Genomic DNA, 23,858 nt, shown 5'->3' with positions numbered 1-23,858 from the left:
TAAGTTTAAACTTCGTTTAAATGTCAAGGAAGGTAGGTCCTTGAATGGAATCCTTTTTTGTGCTCACAGCATTGAAAAGTTATTTGTAAAAAATCATTAGCAACATTTTTTCAAAGAGAAAAAAATGTCCCCACTGCACTGGATAAGCCACAGTTTACTACTACTTTGATAGCCTTTTTGATACCACAGGAAAAATGGACAATGAGGGCATAAAATGTACATGAAAAGATTAATATAAAAGGCTGTAACATGACTGAATTCCAAGTTTTCTTTTTTTGTTTAGTAGCAGAGAACAGAATGACTATAGTAAACATGAACAATAAGAGAGAGCAAGAAAGCACGGCTGGTATTGGTGTATTAATACTGCTGAAAATGAGTACTGAAATAGTTTCAAATATTCAGGAACGATATGTATCAATAAATCAATATTTTTGACAACACTCCCACAGACCTCACAATGAAAGGTCTTCAGTGAAACTACTTTCTTCTATCAAAGACGGTACATGTCCAGAGCAACCTGGACATTATATCTGGAGAGAAAACTGCTGTTGAATGTTTAAAATGTAATTTGTCAATGCTGTGAACAAACACAATCAAAATTCCATTTAGCTTTATCGTACTGGGCTGGAGGCACCAGCATCTCGAGACATCTCAAAATCTAACCTAAAAGCATGACCATCTGCCTGACTAGATACAACTAGAAGGAAAAAAAAATGTTTTCTGTAATTTAGGTATAGTAACCCTTTAAGTAAAAGTGCAGCTGATGACTTTGTGAACAGTGATATGCAGTTTTGCAGTGTACAAGTTTCATGCCTGTTCAAGTGCTTGAAATAAATTAAAATTTAGAGAGAAAAAAATCCACAACCCATAACTATATTCATAACTATATTCACGTCATTCCAGAACAGTTTTTTCCCCATCAGCAGGTTTCAGTGTTTACTGACCAATGTATTGCAGAAAAAAATGATTGAGTAGTTCCCCAAATGCGGTTTCCTCTTTTGAAGTCCAAACATTATGTGACCAAGTGTTCAGTATTTACACACAACTATTTACACCTCATGACAAGATACATACAGTATATCTTCACAACAAAAGAGTACTTTATACACACCAGGATTGTGCATCAGAACCTCTGGAGTGAATCATGTTGTCTTGATGACCCAGTAATTAATAAACAATGTCCCACAACAGCTGCACATTGTCTGTGCATGTCGAGCCTTGAGAGCTCGTCTGTTTTCCAGTGGAGGTATAAAGTCCATTACTGAGGTTAAATGGGAGAGCTGGGCTGTTTGTCTTGAGTTCTCTTCCTCTTCGACGCTCTCTCCGGTACAAAAGTCAACATTTATACACAATCGTTTAGTCTGTCGAGCAGGCGGTGATAGTGCTTTGGGAGTTGCTAACAAACATGATTATAAAACATTCCACTGTGTAAAACATCCAGCGTGCGCTGAGGCTGTCCTCACTTTGTTTGTCCGCAAAAGCTTCTATAATCGTAAAGTACATTCTCAGTTTGTGTCCAAGTTTGAGTCCTTTTGTCTGAGAGCTGGGTAGCTATTATACCATGCTACTGAATGTCTGGATTACTAATACAAATTATTCTAAAATACAGGTGGTAAAAAGTCCAATGTGTGCACATGCTCCGAGCGCCGACTGAGGAGAAATTAAAACCCTACGATCTACTGTGCTTTAAACTACATCAGACTGCATACTGGCTCGCTTGCCCCAAACGCTGATTAATTAGGCAACTTTTCCTCGCAGCATAGTCCTTTGATGTCGCAGTGAGTAACGGATTCTGTCTGTCACACAAACCCAGTAGGAGTCAGCGTGAGGGGAAGCAGGTCTGGCAGCTGTGGAGCGGAGTCATGGAGCGTTATCTCCAGTTTGATTGCTTGGCTTTGTGCTGTGCTGATGCTAGATTTCACATTCATATTTGAAGCCACGTATGTACGCATGGGTGTGTCTTTGTGTGTACCCTGTTGATGGGCGCACACATCTGTGTCCCTCGATGTTTTGCTGTCCTACCTCTTCAGTCTGATGTTGTGCGTGTCTCAGAGGTGGTCAGCAGGATGAGGCACTGATCTTCTCTGAGATGTCGGGGTCGGACTTTGCCACCAGGAAACGTAGGCGACCTCCTCCCAGACGAATCAGATCCACCGCGCTGTGAGGAGCATGGGGGAGGAAGAAGAGGGAGAAAGACAGAGTCCGGTTACATGAAGCTCAGCAGAGACAGAGTAAGAATGACCTGTCTAGGCTCGTGCCAATCAATCAATCAAAGTAATCAATTGGCTTAAGAGGCTGAAAGCCATGGGTATGGTTAATACTGTGGGTCCTGTCATCAGAGTCAATATCACCCAGTAGTATCATTAATCTCCATCAGCCCATTGTTCTGGTCACACAGAGCACCACTGGAGTGTCCTCTGTACCTCTGGTAGTCTGCTCCTATCAGACTGGTCCCGTTCACAGCCAGGATGCGATCTCCGATCCTCAGTCTGCCGTCGGAGGCAGCAGGTCCGTCAGGGATCAGAGTCCGGATGTAAATGCCTGGAGCGTTGAGAGGAGTGTGCTGCAGGGGGGACAAGTGTTAGAGTATGTACAATATGTGTGTTCATTATGTAGGCGAACATCTGGTAGAGCTGATTGCCAAATTTATACTGCAGCCAATGAAAATACTTAGAGCTCTATTTCTGCTCCTAAACTGCTGTAAAACTTGTACAGGACACTTGAAATGTTACTATCAACAGTTTAACTTCTATATCAAGTATATAAGGTATAATAAACTGCAGACAACCAAAGCACACATATGTCTGCTTCATGCTGTTACCACTTAAAGGATAACATAAGCACTTTTCAAACTGTACCCTATTTTCCCATGTTTCTGTGTCTAAGTGTCCAAGACATCAAGTTTTGAAATTGTCTATATTGAGTGAGAGGCCTGTTGCTGGCAGTGGCGAAACATGCTGCAATCTAACCACTCCGGCATTTACACAATGTTAAATTATGTCCACTAAAGGTGCGTGTTTTTGCCACTGACAGGCTCAGATTGTTATTCTAAGTGTCTGATAATCGTATGGAGAGGATCTTAAAGAGATATAACTTTTTTTAAAAGGGCAAGATCCTCTAAAATCGTTATTGTCAAACCCACCATTTAAATAAGCGGCAATTTTATCATCATAAAGCACACTTCATTCAAACTCGACTGAAACAAAATACAGACAGTCATGGTTTGTCTTTCCACTATTCCAACAATCCCCATCTCTGGTTTGGTTAAAATAAACCCTTAATTCACCAAGTTAGATGTGTAAATATGCTGGCTCTATACACGCTAAAATTACTCTTTATTTAAATAAAGTCTGGTGGGTTGGGTGATAGCGATTTCAGGGCCGTTTCTCATTAAACAACATCATCTTATTCTTTAACAGAAAGTTGTATTATAATAGGAATCCTTAATTAATCCATAATGTCAGACATAAAGAATTATAATCTGAGCCTGTCCATGTCAAAAACAAGCATTTTTAGATACAAAAACATTAAAATATACCAAAGTTACCCTTTAATGTTCGCTGCGGAAAAAATAGTCTAAAGATATTCAATGAGCAATGATATAAGACAGAGAAAAGATGCAAATCCCCACATTTGAGAAACAGCACTAAGGAACTATATAGCATGTTTGCTTAATAAATTATCAAAAACATAGGTTATTAATTTTATGATTAGCGACTAATTAATAAACAAATTACAAAATGGATACCAATATGAACACAGCTTTTCGTTCCATCCAGTAAGTAGCCATGTTATAAGCCGTAATATAATAGACTGTGAGGTTTCCTAATTCATGAAAAATAAACTTGAGAATAAACCTGAGGTTAATATATAACTAAGGAAAACACTGTTATTTGCTTCATCAATTACTTCATCAATTACTAAACATCCTCTGTTTAAGCTTTGTCCAGTGACACAGTTTGAAACTTATTTGTTCTTACTAATTGAAAAGAACTTCAGACCTCTTATGTCCAAACTGTTCTTTCAGGAAGCTAACTTTAGATGGTCGAGGGCTGAGACTATCCTATTAACAATGTAATTAGGGGTTTATAACACCATATAATTTCAAAGCTAATATAATTTTTTATTAATTTATCGATGTTGTGTCTTTATCTCCTGTGAAGCATCCATAAAAGTCTGTCAAAAAAAACCAAACAAACAAACAGGTGAAATTATATAAAACACGTCTTCATGGGAGGAATACATGTGAGAGCCCCTTAATTGCTATAATTGTTGAAAATACTGCACAGTAATAAACAGTTTAAATGTCCTTATAGCTGCCTATAACTACGTTATGATGTGTTATAGAGTATTTATTACATGTACTGCTTACAAATAATAAGTAGGTGGGGTTGAAGTAAAGTGTTAATAGGGTATTCTGCAGTTTCCAGTGGGCTCAACAAACCATATGCATGTTTACAGTTTCTTAATATGTTGTATTTAGGTGCATGGTATTTGTGCATCCACATGAGAGGACACTCATAAATTGCAAAAATAATTCCCAGAATATTGTCCCATCAGCATCTATCAATATTAAGGGATCTAGTAAATTATGATTTTGTCAATATGGAGTTCTAAAATCTGTCCTCAATACAGCTTAAATATGTTTGTGTTGTTAACGTATTCTACTGGTAAAAGTAGTAAACCACAAAGAAGAAGACACACTGCTGAAACCCCGACTGACAGGTAAGAAATGTAAAATCTGTTTTTAAATATCCGTCTACTCACCAGGCCGTCTATAAGTCCCATGCCCAGTCCGTAGGGTCCCTTGTCCAGTTCCACTACAAACACCACACACAAGTCATCAGGAAGGGGAGGGGCGCCAGGGGAGGATACAGGGAAAGGAAACTCACACCCACTAATACACCCTGCAGAGGACACGGACACCCAAATGCACAAAAACACACACACACACAGGGTCTTGCTATGGGGTTGGACAAACAGAGGAGGTCTTGCTGTGCAGAAGACAAACACACAGATACTGAGACCATGCTACGGAGCTAATCTGACACACAAACATGTGCTTCTGACGAGAGCCTGCAGATGTCACACTCACTACACTGTAAGGACCGTACGAGAGACACACTGCTGTCATGTGAGGCACAGAGCTGGCCAACGAGCTCCAGCATTTCTACTACAGAACTGCACAAAGAAAAAGTGCACAGTTAAAGCAGCATTCATCTATTTCTGGCCACTGGGGGACAGAGGAACCCCAAAACAGTATGATCATCTTATTAATGTTTAACATATTAGCTAACAATTGCTCTCTTAAACGTCACAGCAACACTATCTCCAACTGAAATTGGTCTTACAGGACGTGGTGATGAATTTAAGTCTAATATTAGCTCTAGTTTTGGCTCTTGCACATTTTTCACCAGCTAGTAATTTGCTTTCCTGCCATTAGGTGCTCTGCAGGTAGCGTGCAGTGCGTTTAGCAGACGTTTTTGCAGAAAACTGCTTGCTGCAGCTGGAAACTGATAAGAGCACTGCAACTGATGATCATTCTTTGTTTAGTTCAAGGCGACAAGTGACCTCTTATAGTCACTTAATCCAGAAATATAATAATTGAGATGAATGCAGTTTTAAGTAAATTTAGAATGGCACAAATTCTGTGCAGGTGTTGTTAACATATGTCCTGTTGTCTTTCAGATTTACTGAGTGAGGACACACAAAAGAGTAAGGCTGGGTATTGTTTGAAAAATGACGATACCAGCACCAATACCAGTACCCTTAAACTGATACTACTGCATTTGATACCTTTTTTTCTTCTTCATTCGACAGTCATCATGTAAATCGAAGCATTTAGTTCACAGATTTAACTATTTTTGAACATTTTGGTGACATCTCGACATGCTAAATGGGCAACTCCATCAAATACACTGCACTCGCCTTCGACACACCACAGACTGTATGAGTTGTTGTAGCTGCTGTGGTAGTAGGTAGTGCACCAATCACACATCCCAAGAAGAATGCTTGTGGTGATTGGTTGCACATAAACAATTCAAATAGTCATTTTTGTCTAGCTTTGGGTAAAAAAAAGGATCAAGTGCAGCTATCATTTGAATGGAGAAGTGTCAACTGTACTCGGTTATGGGTTATTTCAGTCAATTATGGTATCGAGTACCAATACCCAGCCCTACAAGAGAGAGAGAGACTGAGCCAGCCAATATCCAGTGTAAAGTGTCTTCTAGTAGAGTGTTAATATTTGCCACATCTTGTGCAGTGTGTTTTCTGTATTTATGTACTGAATACTGTGTAGGGATGCACCGATATCAACAAAACACCATTTAAACTGAATTTAAATCAGTTATTAAATGGATGGAGTGTTTGTCATGATGTGACAAATGAACATTAAATACAGTTTAATTAATGTTTTTCCGCTACAAGTCAAATTCATTCAGTCACAGCTCAGTTTTTACAGTAAACTCTGACCTCATGTGACCCTAAATACAAAATCTTCCAATGACTTCCCTGCAGTGTGATACACAGATTTTAAATTTGGGGAAAACATAGCACTGGTACCATACGGACAGAGCCCCCGAGCTCAGGTGTTTTGAATCAGAGAAGGTTGGATCGGTGAATCCCAAATATTGTGTATAATGAATGAACTGCAAGGTTAACAATTTAAACTGCAGATTTGGGGCGGACAAAATAACAGAAACACCCAAATTTAATTATGTGACTTAGTATAATAACCCTACAGATAAAATACGATTTGGGTGAAGCTGTCGATGTGTCAGGCCACAGATTGTAGTGTTTCTGTAATGGGTTCCATTATACTGCTCATGTGTTCCTGTTATTTTGTCCACCTCCTGTATGTTGTTCAGCCTACCCTCTAGCCCGTTGGTGATGAGTCCATTGGCCTTTTTACACTCTGCCACAGTTCTGCTGGTGCAGCCGTTAGTCTGGGTGTTGGGGCCTATGATCTGCCCTCCCCCTCCTCCTCCTTCTGGGTACAGCGGGGTGTTGGGAGGGGTTAAGAGGCAGGATGGGTCTGGATTTGCTGTGCGAGTGTGGTGGATGATGCCGTTCCTTCTGAGGCTGTGTGTGTGCGATTGGCCTGGGGGTCTTTCCCGTCCTCTCTCCTCTCCTGTCTCTGCCGTCACTTCGTCCCCAGGAACCCCAGAGCGGGGACTGCTGTGGGCCGGAGGCAGCAACTCCCTCTGTGTCGGGATGGGACAGAAAGACGTGAGAAGACAGGATGAGGTCTAAAACGAGGGTGCAACGATTAGAAAATGGTCAGAAAATAAATATTCCTGTTGTCACCATTGTTAAAGTTAAGTTAAAATAAATTAAGAGATTATAATTATTTAATGGACAAAATTAACTATTTAACATATTTGTGAATGTATATGTGCTCCTGTGTGTGTGCGTATATGTGTACATATGAGGGTGCAGTAACACTAGGGATTATGGTCTAGTCAGCCGTTCCCACTAATTAGACAGCCTAAAGACTAATCAGATTAACCATGATTTAACCATGTCTAGGTTTCTGTGAGTGAGTATGTGTATGTGTGTGCGGCTTGGCTGGAGTAGAGGGTTTTTGTCTTTCATTTATGGGATTATGAGGAACTCCTCAACAACCACAGCTGCCGAGGCACATGGCCTGGATTACTGCTAGGTGTGGGTATCTGACAGTGTGCAGTATGCTGACCTGAACGTCAGGCCAGTCAGCTGTGTTGGTGCCGTTGGAGTGCGTGTGCACACCAGGGGCACTGGTGTGTGTTTGCGTCTTGGTGCGCAGCCCCCACAGGTAGTGGCGGATGTAGAGCAGCTGTCTGTAGATGCTGTCTTCAACGCACTCGCTGTCCAAGTCCACTCTGAAGCCGGCACTGGGCAGCACTATGGGAGGGTGGTTCTCAAAGCTCTCCAGGAGGTCCACTAAACACACACACAAACCAGTGGTAACTCACCTACACACACATGCATCGTTACAGGCCTGATCCAGGGTTGCTTGCAGCTTTCACACCCAACATTCCTTCTAATAATTCCTTTATTTCAAGCTAACTAGAGCTGCTAGCTGCTTGTTGTATTTACATGCACACTAGTATTCTCGTCATGATCAGGTTTTGGAGTATCACAGTTAGGTGTTCTCACATGTACACATCATATCCTGGTCTCAGTGATCTAGATAAGCTCTTATCCCTGTTTTTTTAAGAAACATGACTATGCTAGCTGGAGTTAGAAACCAGTATACTGTGATATTTAAACACCTCATACAGGGGTCTGATCACTCTCTGTCTTGCCTTATATCGGACAGAATTGTCAACTCGTTACGATCAATTTCTATCTTCAGTCTGACACTGCGTCCACTCTTACTGATTTGTGTTGGGAAGGGGGATTCAGTTCTCCCTAACCAGTCGATAGAGACCAACGTGTCTGCCTGAATCTCACTCTAAGTGCTGTTTAAAAACTGTTAAGTCTAAAACGTGCATGATGACTAACCAAGCTCATAAATTAATAAATTAATAATAACTACATCTGCGGGTAAAGGCGTATAATACAAGATAAATCTTGAATTTGATGAATCAATTTCAGATCATTTGAATGAAGAACGATTTGAATCTGTTGAATCGATTATTTGAATCCAGTCCATTTACGTAGCCCATGCAGACATGTCTCTTAACCCTAGATCTGTTTTGCGTTTCCGCTGCAGACTGTACTCTTCATGTACGTGGGTTTGTTGTTTCTCACTGCTCCATCCAGCTCTGGCTGTATCTCCTCCTCACAGACAATGCACAGGAATGTCTGCAGCTGATCATCCACAGAATGGGGTGGCTCACTGACATTTTCAGAACAAAAAAAGAACACGCTGTAGTGTTTAAAAATAGCGGGTCTGTGCACTGAGTCTTAGTCGAGCAAGAATCGTCTGGTGACCAATCAACAGACTGCTATGTTTCTAGCTCCACTTTTTGGTATTAAAACATTTCTGTTGGTGACATTCACAATTTTTGACAATGCAAATGCAAAAATAACTATGTAAAATATTCTAATGTGTAACAAACTGAACTGAACTGAACTGGACTGAACTGCTTGGTGGAAATGAGGCTTAAGAGACACAGGCCAGTATTCATTGTGCCTACAGACTAAACTTTCCCTCCTATAGCATTAAGGCTTTATGTTGCCATCATTCTGTCAATTCCACTTGCCTCGAAAATAAACTTGCACTCACTTACATTCACAAATTCACACATGTACCTGTTCTGTAAATGTACGCCTCATCCTCACTGCTGGGTTGCCATGTTGGGACCGGACCTATCTCTGCTGTGAGCTGGTACTGGGTGAGAATCCTGTGCAGCTGGACAGGTTTCAGAGCCGGGTGCTCACTGGACAAAGCTCGCCAACTCAACTGGACACAGAGACGAAAAAAGAAGAAATTCATCAAAAGTCCTGGGAGGTCCTTTTTTCAACACAGCCAAGCAATCACAGTGCGGGCAGTCACAAGTTGATCCTGGCTAAACCTTTTCAAAGACATCATAAATCAATAGATGATCAGAGTGACTTGCTTCATGAACCATTCTATCGGATGTATTTAAAACAATCAAGAAAATTGATTACAGCCCATCAGAGCTTTCCTGTTTTTAGAAGATTACAGGATTAAGGCCCTGTCTGCATGTGTACAGATATTTTTTAAAAACAGATATTTTCCTCTTTGTTTTGGCCTCTCATCCAAACGCAGAGTTTTAGGGCACCAAGACTGAGATTTCTTAAAACGCCTCCTGAGGTGCAGATTTTTCAGAAGTCCGTTAACTGTTCCTCTGTGTGGACATGTAAAACAGAGCTTTTGGGAAATGATGATGGAAACTCCTTGATTTGTACATGCCCATTGTTGATTTGTGTATAATCAGCATGTGCAAGAAACAACACTGATGGACTACCAGTTAGCTAATATTTTGTTAATGTTGCTTAGTCTTATAATTACTCAATTCTCAACCTCAGCGTCTGCAGTTTGAAGTTTGCCAGAATTGACAGTTTTGGATCAGGTCCCAAAACATTTGCATGTCCAGAGCATCACTCGTATGTTTGAGTGAGCTCCTTCATCCTTATATCAAACAGGAATCATCAGTGATGATATCTCCAGCAGGTGTTTTGAAAAATGTTGGCAGTAGTCTTTACTATCTTTGTGACGAGGGGAGACTGCTGAAGACAGCCAACTGGGTTGTTTTTGCGTTCTACTGTGGACGAAAATATTTATCTGTAGATACATGTAGACTGGACCTAAGAGTCTTACAGCAATACTTTGTACCTGATAGCTTCCATTCTTTAGGTTGATGCTAAACTTAGGGTGCTCCCACACCTGCCCTGTTTGGTTTGGTTCAATGGAACTCAAGTTCATTCGCCCCTTAAGTGCGGTTCGTTTGGGCAGGTGTGAACACAGCAATCGCACTTGGGTGCACACCAAAACAACTGGACTGAGCCCCTCTTGAAGAGGTGGTCTCTGTCCAGTTACAAACAAACTCGGTTTGTTTGTGGTGAGAACGTGTGCTGACCTCGATCCGAACCAACTGCAGTCACATCAAGTATTGTTTGGGTGAAACAAGCATGAGCATGCTACAGTCCTGGAGGATTTGGCACATCCAGTGCATCAGAACATGGTTTTCTAGTTGGAGCCGCACCTCGTTTTCAAATTGTATGGTTTGACTAAAATAAACAATGACAGCAATATAGTCCACGATGAGCAGTGCTAAAATCAACCTGCGTAGTTGTCCCTTCATCGTGACATAAGAAAGTGTCACATATATCTTGCAAGTGTACTCTTCTTCAACGTTTTGTTTACTTCCTGGATTTTTCCCACATGGAAATTCTGACCAATCAAGAACAGCTTTCTCACACAAGGCATTTTATCTGGTCCACTTGTAAATGCTGCCGTGAGAACACGAACCAACTCTTGGCAATTATGCAACTTTGTGACAAAATTAGTACCTGATTCAGACCAAAGCAAGACAACTCTAGGTCTGAAAGCACTTAAAACATTAAGTTTTTCCTGATCATTTCATAAAATTGTGGGTGAAATTGTGTGTGTAGTACCTGTGTGAGCTGTTGTGGGGCCGTGGCCAGTATGGACACAGTGCTGTTGAGTTTGGTGAAGAACTTTTCAGCCAGATGTCCCAGACCAGACCTGCTCGCCCACTCCATGACCATTCGCAGACACGCCTGAATCTGCAACACCTTCGAGCGCTGGAACCAACCCCGAGATGGACCTGTGCACACACACGCACACACACTGATGTGAGTGGATAGTATAACATTAAAGACACTGCAGTAGATTTCTATTGGGTGTGTGCATGTCTGAGAGAAAGACAGACTACAAGAGAGACCATGTGAGTTTGTCTGCATGTGTTGTACAACAATACAGACATTAATTTTTAAGCACATTGATACTGAAGTCAATGAAACAATCCTCCTCGCATAATACAAATCGACTGCTGCAGCGGGGCTCAGCTGACAGCAAACCAGCACACAGCCGGCGTTCTTCACTCTGTGTAATCCTTTCTTTCTCCATATCACAGAACTGAAAGGACGTTTTGAGTCAAGTGAAGCATGTGGTAAGTTGAAATCTGGCATTTGTCAAGATGGCGTCCCATAGTTCGTCAATCTGGCGTTCCATTACCTCACTGCAGCTATAATTCCTATTTAAGCTTTCCGAAATACCCCCCAATGTGAGCTCAGGCCTCCGCTGGGTTTTGGTACAAACAATGACAAACAACTGGACTAATGCCAATGATACCTGAGTGTCTGTGCAGATGCAAAGTAATATCTTTTTCTTTATTTGGTTGTATAATCAGGGAGTATGTGCAAAAAAAAAGTAGCAAGTTAGCAAGCAGACACACAAAACACAATTAGTAAAAACACACTTTCCACATACAGTAAATACAAACTGCAACGAACAATGAGCCCCATGGTAACATTTCAATTATACACCCAAGCCAACACAACACTCTCCCCAGTCAGCCTCCGTACCTACACAATAACTGTCAATTACTTCATGTAAGGCTGCAACAAACAATCATTTTCAACATCAATTAATCAGCCAATTATTTTCTCAATGAATCGATTAATCAGTCAGAAAACAGTGAAAAATGTCTGTTCATTTTCCGAGATGCCACCAACAGTGACATCTTCAAATTGCTTGCTTAGTTTGACCAACAGTGAAAAAATCCAAAGAGATTCAGCACCACAAAAGTCAAAGCAGCAAACCCTCTCATTTTAGAAGCCAAAACAAGAAATTATTCAGTATTTCAGTATTGCTTAGAAAATGTCTTAAACGATGAATCAGCTAGTCGTTGCACCTTTGACTTCATGTAAGTCACAGATGAAGGACAAAACATAGCAGTGGAGGTCAGGAGAAAATGTAAATAGACCAAGTATTGCTAAAAGGCTAAAGATCTGTCTGCATGTACATCCTTAGAAAAAGAAAATCCTTTTCTACTAAGGAAAAACAAGAACTATATAAATAAGTATGGGATCCTTTCATTTATTGTCTTGATAATACAGGCTCAAGTATACTGAGTCAGCTGAGTGAGAATTTTGGAGGTGATCAATAGGCTCCTCTGCTGGGAGTAGGATGAAGTTTTATATACCTCGCTTTATGCTGACTGTATAATGGGATGAAGTCTGACAATGGTGATTACTAGCTGCAGGAGAAACATTTTTATTTTTTTAATTACTGTTTTTCTATTTATTTAATTATTTTCATGTTATTATTTATGTTTTTTTCAAAATCTAAGAGAGAAAATGCAAAAAAAAGAAGTGAAGGTGAGGCAGATATATAGAAAATGTAAACACAAATACTGAAGCGTCAAACTAATCCTGACAGAACTTGTTTCTTAAAATCGATTACATTAATAATTTTAATGACACACTTTTTTCCATTTAACCAAAGAAGCTTTCAAATATTAACATGTTGTTTAAATATAAGCAGCAGTACAAGAACTCCTAAACAAAACAGTCTAAAACTGGCAACATATTTTCTAAACTTGATATGGCAGTCTAACAGTATGTACGATAGCTGTAAAATTAAATATTGATATTGTGTTAAGAATACACATATGATAATACTGAGTCATTAAGCAAGCGCTTCCTCTTAAATAAATTCCATTTCTTTGCTTTGTTGCCCTCCCTCAACACTAGCTGGTTGCCTTTTCACTGTCCAGTAGGTGTAACTGGTCTTTTTGTATGATTTTGTAAAGTTACATTTACAGACTCTCTCTTCCTCCAGTTGCATTTGTAGTGTATTCAATTTTCAAAAACAGAGAAAAAACAAACAACAAACTTAAAGATGACCTTGACTGACAGCATTATTTTTTTATTTATTTATTTTTTGTTCAAATTCTCTATAAAAATCACAATAATATCAATCTGATATCGTACCAGGCCTATAACATAAGAGTTTGCTTTATTCTGTCCAGGATTTTCAAAACATAGTGTCAGGTGTGTGTAGCCAAAATCAACAGTCCCATTTCACAGAAGACAGTGAGGTAGGAGTGAGCTGTCTGGTCACAAAATAAGTACACAAGATTACGAATTTGATCAATCAATGCCAGTTTACAGACACATTTTAATCATCACCACAGAATTTCTCTCTCTACAAGTTAGACATGACAGGAAGCAGAAGCAGGCGGCACACACACACAACTCTTCAAATATTCTGCCATATGTTTTGGGTGCACACAGGAACACATATGCACACACTCCCCACTGTAATAGGCTTATGTCTAGGCATACAGTAATCTATGTGTGAGGCCCTGCAAACGGACGAGACATCACTTAACCTCTTACCAAATGTGTCATAATGCTTCAGCTGGTTTACAAACACGCGCTCTCCTTTAAACAATGAAAAGTTGCCGTATGCTCTCAAACAAACAGTCTGAAATGCGTCACAACACAGTCATACAAGCCTGTAACAAAGCAGAGCATCTGCACCATATTACATCTCTTCCCTGAGTTGCCATAACATCAGGCTAACAGAGTGAGTGTTGCAGAGTGCCCAGTGCAAACGTCAGCGTTACCTGCCACAAATTCACTTCACTGTTACCATGGACACCACCAGTGGAGAAATATCAATGAGCGACAAAAAAGGGGAGCGAGGCAGAGGAAGAGAAAGCCAGACAGACGGGGAGAGAGGGAGGTGGAGATGAGGAGGGGGGACAGGGCAGCCTCTGCATGAATATAAAGGTATTTCTCCTTCTGCCTTTGCCAGACATGTGATCTCTGCTGTCTCCACCGGCTAATGAAGACATATGGCGAGAGCGTGAGTGTGTGTATGTCAAGCTAATGATACAGCAGGAGGGTGTGGAGAGGTTGGAAGTAATAGGTGGTCGGACACGTGGATATAGCCGGCGGTAAATGACTATTTTCTGTATTTAGACAAGATAATGGGCTATTAGCAAGGTCATCACAACAACTGAGTGGCTTTCCAGCCTTTTACCCTTCACTCTGACCTTTCCCCCCTCCTCTCCTCTATCTCCTCTCTCTTGCCTCCATCCAATCCCACCTCTACTGTTCTTTGTTTCACCCCCTGACGGCCAGATGGAAGGAAGGGAGGCAAGGAGGAGGAGGAGGAGGAGGAGGAGGAGGAGGGGGGGGGGCAGAATGCAGATAGGAGAAGGGCATTGAGGACAAATCTGGGTTAGTCTCTGTCAAAATGCTGACAAGGACACAAGGACACACACTCTCTCACACACACTAACAACTGTACAAATCCCAGGGGAGTTCGAACGGAGTATGAGTGTGTGTGCTTTTTGCCCTACCTTTGTCCATTAGCTGGTTAAACAGCGACACGTTGGAGAAGAAGAAGAGGTAGGCGAACATCTGAGCCTGAATCTCCGGGTGGACCTGGTAGCCTTGCAACAGCTCCTGGGCATTCTGAAACACCTGCACAGACGTATGCAAACACACAGATGAGCACAGGAATACCGTTGATGCCGCCTAAATATTTTGAATATCATTGTTTATCTGTTCTGTATCAGCAGTTTCAGACTTTTTCTAGTGCCATGTGTATCATTTTATACACAATAACCCAACATTCAGTCTGATATATTCAGTATCTCAGGAAACTCTACAGACTCCACTTGGATTTAAAATCAAGCTCTGGGGGTTTGACAAGTGTCCCAACAAATACTTTTAGAACGAAACAAAACAAAAGCGGAGAAGGAAGCCAGTGCTCAGCTGTCTCGACCTTGACCTTGTCAGCTCATATGAGACAACATTTCTTGCTGTGTGAAGCAAAACAGAGACAGGTGTCAACAGTCCACTCTGATCTGTGGATCAGTGTGTCTCATTGAATAGGAGAAAACTTCCCCTTCAGGTGCATCAACGAGTTTGACAGCTGGTATATTTTATGCACATGCTGCTGATTAATTTCAGTCAAACCCAGTTTAGGAACATAAGATCTGTCATGTTATATTTTCTATATTATTATTTATCAAACTTTTTAAAATTAAATTACTTTCTGTCACATAAAGTTTTTGTCATTTTATTATCTTTCACTTTTCTGCAGATGAAAGATTGGCAGGTTTTAGGGCAAAATTTTTATTGTGTCAAATGGTTATGCCAAAATATTAAGTTCTCAGACTGATCTCAGAATTAAAGAAAACAAGCAAATTAAATTCTTGAGATTCATGTACGAAATAAAAGTAATTTTAGAAAGCTGAAAAATGGAGCGTAGCATTAGTTCAGGCAGGACACGATGTCAAGCTCAGCTCACATCCCAGCTACATCAGCTGATCTCAAACAGCCCAATTAACTGATGGAGGAGCTGACTGATGGAAGGGAGTCAGCTGATAGATCACATGATTCCTTTCTATGCAACTATTGGCGAATCTCATTAATGGCGCCCTATTTAAACTGCTCTGGCCTGCCTACTGTTGCTGCTTCCTCTGCAAGCCACTTTGCAACCCGCCTCCACCCCAGCTCCTCCTTTTCATGTTGTGTCTGACTTATCAATGTCATTTCTGTTTGTCATTGATGCTGCTCTGTTCTGTTCCCAGGGGTCTTTGCTGCTGCTCTCTCTGCCTTAAGTGCAACACACACCGCCGCTGTATGCTGCACGTCAAAACGCCCGCCTCCATTGTATTCTATGAACCAACCCACACTGCTTCAGCCCACTGCTCTATTTCCAGCGCGGCCGGCGCTCATGGCGGCGCTGCGAGAAAAGCCTTTTATGTACGTCTCGTCTCGTAGGATCAACTCCGGTTGTTTCAAATTTTTAATAAGACGACTTTGATAAGAAACTCACCCGTGAAATTCAAGTTGTTGTTGCCTCAAAGTTTTTCCTCTTCTTCTTCTGTTACTGGCAGTTGGCAACCGTTGGCAACTAGTGTAGGTACAGCCACCTAGCGGGCTGGGGTGGGAAATACATGTTGACAGTACCGCTGCGCGCCGCTGCCAGTGTGTGTTGGGGGGCGGCCCTTGACGGCCACAGCGCCGCGCCGGCGGCGGTGTGTGTTGCACTTTAGGCTTTCCATGTAGGCACATTGAAGGGCAGGGAGGTTTGCTCTCTCTCGACCTCAGGCTTTCCTCATTTGCACATGGAAGGGCAGAGAGGTGTGCTCTCTCCACCTTAGGCCTTCCACTTAGGCGCAAGGAAGAGGCATTCTGCATAGGCCCTAGGAAAGGCAGAGAGGCCCCAGAACAGAGCCATACTGCCAAATATAATACTGCTAATGGAAATAAAGTTTTCTTTGACTAAAGTTGTCCTGACTGAATTGTGGGCTTTTTCTTCTTAATATATCTGATTTATTTTGGAAAAAAATCTGCAAAATTTCTATGTCCCTAATTCTCTTCCAAGCCTCTATAATTAGATGAGGCGTTTGCTTTCACTACTTCATATTCATCAACTATATTGACAATTTTGTTGTTACATTAAACTCCCCCTTCACATGGATGTTTGACCTTCAGTGTGCAGAGTTTCTGACCTCCAGAGGTGTTACAGTACATTTGTCTTTTATGTTGGGTCCCTGTTTTGTTTGACTTGCGTACATGTGAGTGCATTCCTATTCCCCTGATCTAAAGGTGCCAAGATGTACAGATATGTGCCAGCAAAGGCAATGAACAAGAGGAGCTGTGAAACATGGATTAAAAACAATACAGGATTTCAAATTATTTAAAGAATCAGCTTTGCAAATATTTCATGAGGAAAGAAATGTATTTATCACATTTGTTTGACCTCAAGACAAACACAATATGTTTTAGTAAGAAACACTGAATGTATGTAGAACCTCTGTTTTTATCAAGAAAAGACCACAACCACAGTATCAGTTTAAGACATTTATATTAGAGCATGAATTTCTGACATCACAACTAGTTTGAAGGCACATCATGGCTCAGTATCCAGCTTACACATTTGATGTGGAAACTTCACACACCAAGAACTGACTTTTCAGTTAAATTGGAGACATTTTGTGTGGAGAAGTTACATTTTTGAAATGAATAATATTTGTATACTTGTAGATATTGGATTTTTTTAATGAGGGAGGAGGAATAGACGCAATTCTAAGAATATTTAAACAGTTAATTTTTTTTACCTTTTTGTGGGTAAACCATGTAAGGCTTAAAACATGTCAGGTGGGCTCTTTATTATTCATTTCTGGCACAATAAGACAATTAATAATCAGTTAAATTTTCATGATCCTGACCACTTTAACTGTATCGTGATACAATACGTGTGCTTACCTGCAAGACCCTGCGCACAGGTTCAGGAAACCCTACACCTCCTTTCCAGCAAGGCTCAGAGCTGTCGACTGGGAATGGATTACAGTCCAACAAACCTGGTAACACTACATAAAGAGCCTGGACACACACACACACACACACACACACACACACACACACACACACATAGACATGTGTTATGATGGCGGTGATCAAAGATTGCAAAATAACCTCTAACTTATTCATATTCTAACCTCATCTAGTCATTGTGTGTGTGTGTGTGTGTGTGTGTGTGTGTGTGTGCGCGTGTGTGTGTGTGTGTGTGTGATGACTTCAGGTGTTCTGTGTGATTGACTGTCTGTTATTATTCATCTAGCCCGTTTTTAAAAAAAAAAAAAAAAAAAAACATGATAAAAGATATCTTGCTCATTAAGAAGATGGCAGCGTTGCCGCGGTGACAGATTACCTTGGTGATATAGTAGACACATTGCTGGAAAGTGTACATGATCACTTCTTCCAAGATAGTCATTGCCTCCTCATTGGCTGATATGGTCGCCGATAGCAACGACTCCTTTGACCCTAGACAGAGATGACAGAGATAGAAACACACTTAAGAGATATATATATGCTGAGAGGGAGGGAGAGATGCAGCTGTATTAGTGTCTACTGTATGTCAGTGTGAGTAATGACTCTTCAGCCAAGTTGTTTCCACACTCATCCTTCAGATGCTTTGTGTGTGCGTGTGTGTGTGTGTGTGTGTACCTTGCAGTGTCTCTATGCTGTGTGTGTACGCTGGCGCTCGTTGCTGTATGAAGTAGAGGATCTCGATGGAGTTGGACATCCAGAAGAAGATGGTTTGCAGGTCTGGTATTAAGTCTGAGATACTAAGGAGAGACAGGGAGGCCGGGTCCTGGCTACATACACAAGCACACACAAACACACACACAATGAGTATAGTGTTAAGCACAGTTTGGTAGACATACTAACATACTGAACACACTGACATGGTACATATCACAAAAACGGTACATGAGCACACATGCTCTCTTTCAGTTGGAAAGCGATACTCACTGCTGAGCTTGCTTCTGAGCCAGCTCCTTTGTCTTCTCCTGCAACACACACACACACACACACACACAGCAATTAAGTGCTCATTAAACTTTTAGGATGTGTGTAGGAGACCCACACTTAATGACGCTATCACTAACCTGCAGAAAGAAATGCCACTATCATATTTACAGAACCTACACACTCACACTGACGCACAATGATAATTTGTGCCCCACTGGACTGAATCGAGGCTTACTCTGTTTACAAGATGACCCCCACCTCCTCCCCTTTTTTTTGGTAACACCCATTTCTATATGAAACATACAACCCTTTGTATTAAACACAGTAGGCTGCACCATATTCAGGGTTTCCCGCAATGTTTTATAGCAGAGACCACCTCATCTGACACCACCTCCGTTATATCAAAGGTTTATACATTCTTATAAAGATACTGTACAACACAGAAGACAAGAGATGCCACTGCACAGAGTAAATTCCATACATCTTAAGAGTGTGGCTCTTGTTCAGGCCATCATCTCCTGACTTAACTGATGCATCAGGATCTGGGCTTCTTATGACCTCCACTAAATTTCCTGGAGAAGATCCTGATATGCACGATCTTTTAAATGTATCTTTTATGACATTCAAATAATAATACAGTTCAATTTAAAAAAACATGACAAGCTAAAGCCAATGACCTTTCTGATTCCATGATATCAATCAACAGAGAATCAGCATCGACCACTAGATTCAACATTCTGCTTATTTCTAAAGTTTAAGACACACTTGTCAAAAGTTAGTAGGGCTCAAATCTCAATACAGAAATATAAAAAACTGTGCAGTATCTAAGTTGGCGGCGAAAGATTGGTGAGACTCTTAATTATATTCAATATTTTTTTCAAAGGTATTCTAATCAGGGTTTTCCTTAAAAAAAAAAAAAGTGTAGTGATACAGAAATAATCCTGCTCAATCATCACTTCTGACTCACTGAAGTGTGTGGTGATGTATTTTTCTGTGGAGACTCTGCCCTCTGTCTGTAATTTCTAATTTCCTCCTTATTTTGCAGTTTTTACGATGTTTCTGGCTGTGTAGCCCCCAGCCAATAGAGACAGAGCGCAACAGGACCGCATAAAATGACCAGGTGTAACATCGTAAGCAGCTTGCATCCAAGAGGAAGCAATAAAACTCCTGGACACAGCGCATAGAAAAGCATATATAGCAAGACAAAACAGCAAGCGGACAGAGTGAATCTATGGTTAGCTTTCACAGTCACTGTCAGGCACTGACGGAGAGTATGAATAGCCACATGGAGGTTTTTTTGGACAGGTAGGTGCAAGCGGTTAGCTTAGTTAGCTTGCTAAATAGCAGTTTTTCCATTACAACAAATGTAACGTTCCTACAATAGTAGCCTACAACAGTGCATGTACGAACCCGAATCGAAAACACAAAATACAATAAAAAGATGCTCAGCCCTGTCTGTAAGTCGTCATCCCTGAAGCCTTGCCTTTTGTTAAATGGAAACATGAAATACTGGTGTATCAAATATTTTTATTTATCATTCATTTGAGAATCTGGAGCCGACAAATATTTCACTTTTTTTTGCTTGATTAAATCATTTTGTGGATGACTTTTTATGGTGGAAGTAGTTGCTATGGAGACAATTCATAGTGTAGACAGAACGGATTATTGTGTGTGCATGTGTAACACAGTACAAACATGATATGCAACCCTGTTTGACCATTAACCCAACCTGACATGGCTGACCAGTTTCTTTCCACATGAGGTCATCTTAAGCAGAGACCAAAGTGCCACAGAGACAGACAGGGAGACAGAGGGACACAGTTAGACAGACAGACAGACAGGCACACAGAGAGACAGGCAGACACTGACCCATGCGATGGTCTGGATTCGTCTGACAATCTTGAGCAGCAGTTTTCCAAAGCTCCCAGGTGGGAAGGTTGAGGCAGAGTGTTGTATGCACAGACACAGCAGGTAGGCAGGCGTCAGTTTGTGGTCGTCTCCTGAGAGGGAGTTTAAAGGGTCATTTCATTACGAAACAATATATTTTCTCATTTACCTCTAGTGGTGTCTATATTATCACGTAGGTCACAGAAGAAAAAAGAATTAACTTGAACTACTTTCAGGCTCAGAAACAGACCGTATGAAAACAGCTGACAGTGAGGTGTGTGGATTATCAGGAGTAAGACGGGCACTGATTCTGGAGAGGGAAGTTGCTTTTTACGGACACTTCCTCCTATAAATGAGCTGCGACTGCAGAAAACCAAGAGTGTAAATACTGGATAAAATAGGTCAGTGTCTCTCAGGAAAGACAGTGTTTAACGGTGTTTGTTTCAATACTCTGATACCAACAGTACTGAACTGTACCTGTGTATGTGTTATTGACATTCTAGCCTCTCTGTTGTTGTTCTGCATCTAATCTTCCCAGATGAATTTAAATGTAACAACAACAAAAAAGAACTTTCCAATGCTTTGAGCACCATTAATTAAATACCATTCACCTCCACTATACTGGGGTGAATGCTGAATGAAAGATTTGTCAAAAGCTGGACAACTTAAATAAAACTAAGTGTACAGGCAGAAACCACACAAAGGGTGAGACAGATTTGTTTGTCATTTTGGTGAAATATTTGTGTTACAAAATATCCCACGATGTAAAAAAATTGCTCGGTATACATGAAACTGACAGCATAGGCCATGTTTACACCTGATAATAACATGCGTCCTGAGTGATCAGATCACAAGTGGACAGCTCGAAGAACAGGTGTGAATGTGCAGAATGCATCCTAAAGGCGTCTTGAGATCCAGTCAGACCACATTCGTAGGTGGTCTGGATCGCATATGGGCACATTCTTTGAGCATGGTGTACGTTAATTTGACTTGGGCCACAATGAACAACCACTTACTCAGGTGACGTCTTTGCTCATCTGACGTTCCACCAGATAAGAAAACTTTCTGCTGTCCGGAGCAGCTGTCCTCCTAGTGAACCTGCAGTTCAGCGTCTGCCCAGTTTGAAAGAGCTGACACAGCGGCAGCTGTTACTGTAAACAGCCCCAACTAATTTACACCAACACTAAAATAGCTCGATTCTGTCATTAAACCAATTAATAACCGTTGATAACGTTAGCCAATTGATGCCGAATGACAACAGTTAGCCGCTTTTGGGTTGTACAATTCAATAAGATTTAACTTATTTTAGATAGTAAAGGTTGTAGGTGTGCATATAGCCCGACAAACCTCCCGCCACTGTAGCACAACAACACATTTGGTCTTTGCAAATGGAAATGATTCACATGTTTATTTGCATATAGAACAGGGAAGTGAGATCCGATCACTAGCAGTCACTCAAGACGCATGTAAAGATGTACTCTGATGCCAAGTGTGAGCAGACAGTCTTAGAGCTGTCCACCTGTGATCAGATCACCCAAGACGCATGTTAATACCAGGTGTAAACAGGCCCTTATATTCTCTATCACATTGTAAATTAGAGCACAGACCTCCAGGTTCTATGAGAGACACAATCCTGTTCAATAGCTGGTCTTCATGAGCCTGGTCAAACTCCAGCTGTAGCCTTCTTTTCTGACCTCCTCCTCTTCCTCCTCCTCCTCCTCCTCCTCCTCCTTCCCCTCCTGACACACTAAGGGGTGCTCCTGTCGCTGTCCCCCCACAGCGGGGTTTTACCAGGTGAGGTTTGAAGCTGCGTCTGATTGCAGGAACACTCAACGCCTGTACCGCTCTGTCCTTCAGCACAGAACCACACATCTTACAAGTCTGAGTGCCGCCCTCTCCCTCCTCCACCCCTGCATCGTAAAGCTGCCCCAGGGACCTAAGGCGTGCCAAGGTCTGAGCAGGCAAAGGCTTAGCGCCCGCGGGGTCCTTGTACAAGAAGATGTAATGCGCTCCAAAGGAGAGGAGGTCACCGTGTCGCAGCGTGGTGGAGCGCTCGCAGCGGGAAAAGTTCACCAGAACTGTGGCGTGGAGCACAGGCTCAACAGCAACACAGGACCGCTGGCTCTCCGCCGGCTCCTCTCCCTTGTTATTGTTGGCATGACGACGGGGTGCGGGGACTCGGCGCAGGCGGCAGTGGAGAGGCAGGATGTCAGGAGAGAAGAGGCAGATGTTGGGGCGAGCTGACGGAGTCTCCTGACCGACTGTGTGCTGCTCTCTGTTCAGCAAGTACACTAAGCAGTCCTTAAAACACAATAAACATCACATGATCAGATATACTGAGCATCTCTGACACAACATGTGAACTTTTTCCTTGTACTAACCTGCCGGTTGTATCCCTGTAGCAGCAGGAGGTGTGGGGACTGGTAAAGCGAGTGCCTCACCCCTCCTCCTCCCTGACTCCCCTCCTCTTTCCTCCGGCCACTGGAGGCCACCTCACGTTCTCTACCCCTTAAGGGCCCTGGCAGGGTGGAGTAATAACGCTTGGGCTCATCTCCGACGCCCAGCTGCAGACACAAGCACAGACAAACACAGATGCATTCAGGATTTCAGGCAGGTCAGCAACAGTTCCATAAATAATAACAATCAATTATCCTGACTGAGCTTCAGTGTGAGGCCCCACCTGGTTGAGGCTGGTCTCACTGAGGCTGCGGCAGAAGGATGAGTTGCTGGACCGGGGCAGGGTCAGAGTCCCTTTTGCCCTGTTCCTCTGGAGCTTACGAGCCTGAGCATTAATATCTACAAGGAGGCAGATAGGAGGAGTGAGAGAGAGAAACAAGGAGGGAAAGGGCAAGAGGGAGAACAGATGGAGAATAATAAAAAGGAGAACAAGGAGGAGGCAGAGCAGGAAGACAGAGAGGTTGAGTATGTAGAGGGAAAAGAGAGTAAAGAGTGGAAAATAAGACAGTGTACTTGTGCATTGTTAGTATGTATGTTTGACTCATGAGTGAAGTCTGGGTACAGTACACTGCATAGGTGCATAACAGTCATGTGTGAGCTGAGTGGAAACTAAGTAAAACAAACCAGTCAGATGGAGTAAATGGTGCTGGATGGAGCAGCACATGTAGCTGACGACACTGAACCTGATGAAAGGTGAGCTGAGCAGCTCCCCATGACTTGAATTTGAGGAATCTGAGGCCATGCGATGGCTC

At 41.9% G+C, this 23,858-nt stretch overlaps 1 protein-coding gene across 3 annotated transcripts in view; it reads right to left on the bottom strand.

Moving 5' to 3' along the window:
• Positions 1-273: 273 nt before the first annotated feature.
• radil (Ras association and DIL domains) overlaps positions 274-23,858 on the bottom strand; it is a 32,656-nt gene continuing 9,071 nt past the window's right edge. For 2 of the 3 annotated variants that reach the window (XM_033624534.2, XM_033624531.2), the window contains 16 exons: positions 23,330-23,445; positions 23,031-23,213; positions 22,257-22,950; positions 20,632-20,762; positions 18,763-18,800; positions 18,454-18,605; positions 18,158-18,270; positions 17,713-17,829; positions 14,790-14,913; positions 11,068-11,240; positions 9,238-9,388; positions 7,694-7,920; positions 6,872-7,202; positions 4,768-4,907; positions 2,424-2,563; positions 274-2,158 (listed from right to left, as the gene is read on the bottom strand). In XM_033624534.2, the coding sequence (XP_033480425.2) occupies positions 2,059-2,158; positions 2,424-2,563; positions 4,768-4,907; positions 6,872-7,202; positions 7,694-7,920; positions 9,238-9,388; positions 11,068-11,240; positions 14,790-14,913; positions 17,713-17,829; positions 18,158-18,270; positions 18,454-18,605; positions 18,763-18,800; positions 20,632-20,762; positions 22,257-22,950; positions 23,031-23,213; positions 23,330-23,445 (2,930 nt within the window). In that variant the 3' untranslated portion in view covers positions 274-2,058. The remainder of the gene's footprint in view (positions 2,159-2,423; positions 2,564-4,767; positions 4,908-6,871; positions 7,203-7,693; positions 7,921-9,237; positions 9,389-11,067; positions 11,241-14,789; positions 14,914-17,712; positions 17,830-18,157; positions 18,271-18,453; positions 18,606-18,762; positions 18,801-20,631; positions 20,763-22,256; positions 22,951-23,030; positions 23,214-23,329; positions 23,446-23,858) is intronic. The other variant, XM_033624533.2, reaches the window with a different exon arrangement.

The sequence above is a fragment of the Epinephelus lanceolatus genome, chromosome 3, assembly GCF_041903045.1.
Source record: "Epinephelus lanceolatus isolate andai-2023 chromosome 3, ASM4190304v1, whole genome shotgun sequence".
Lineage (NCBI taxonomy): Eukaryota > Metazoa > Chordata > Actinopteri > Perciformes > Serranidae > Epinephelus > Epinephelus lanceolatus.
This window is presented reverse-complemented; position numbering and strand designations above follow the sequence as displayed.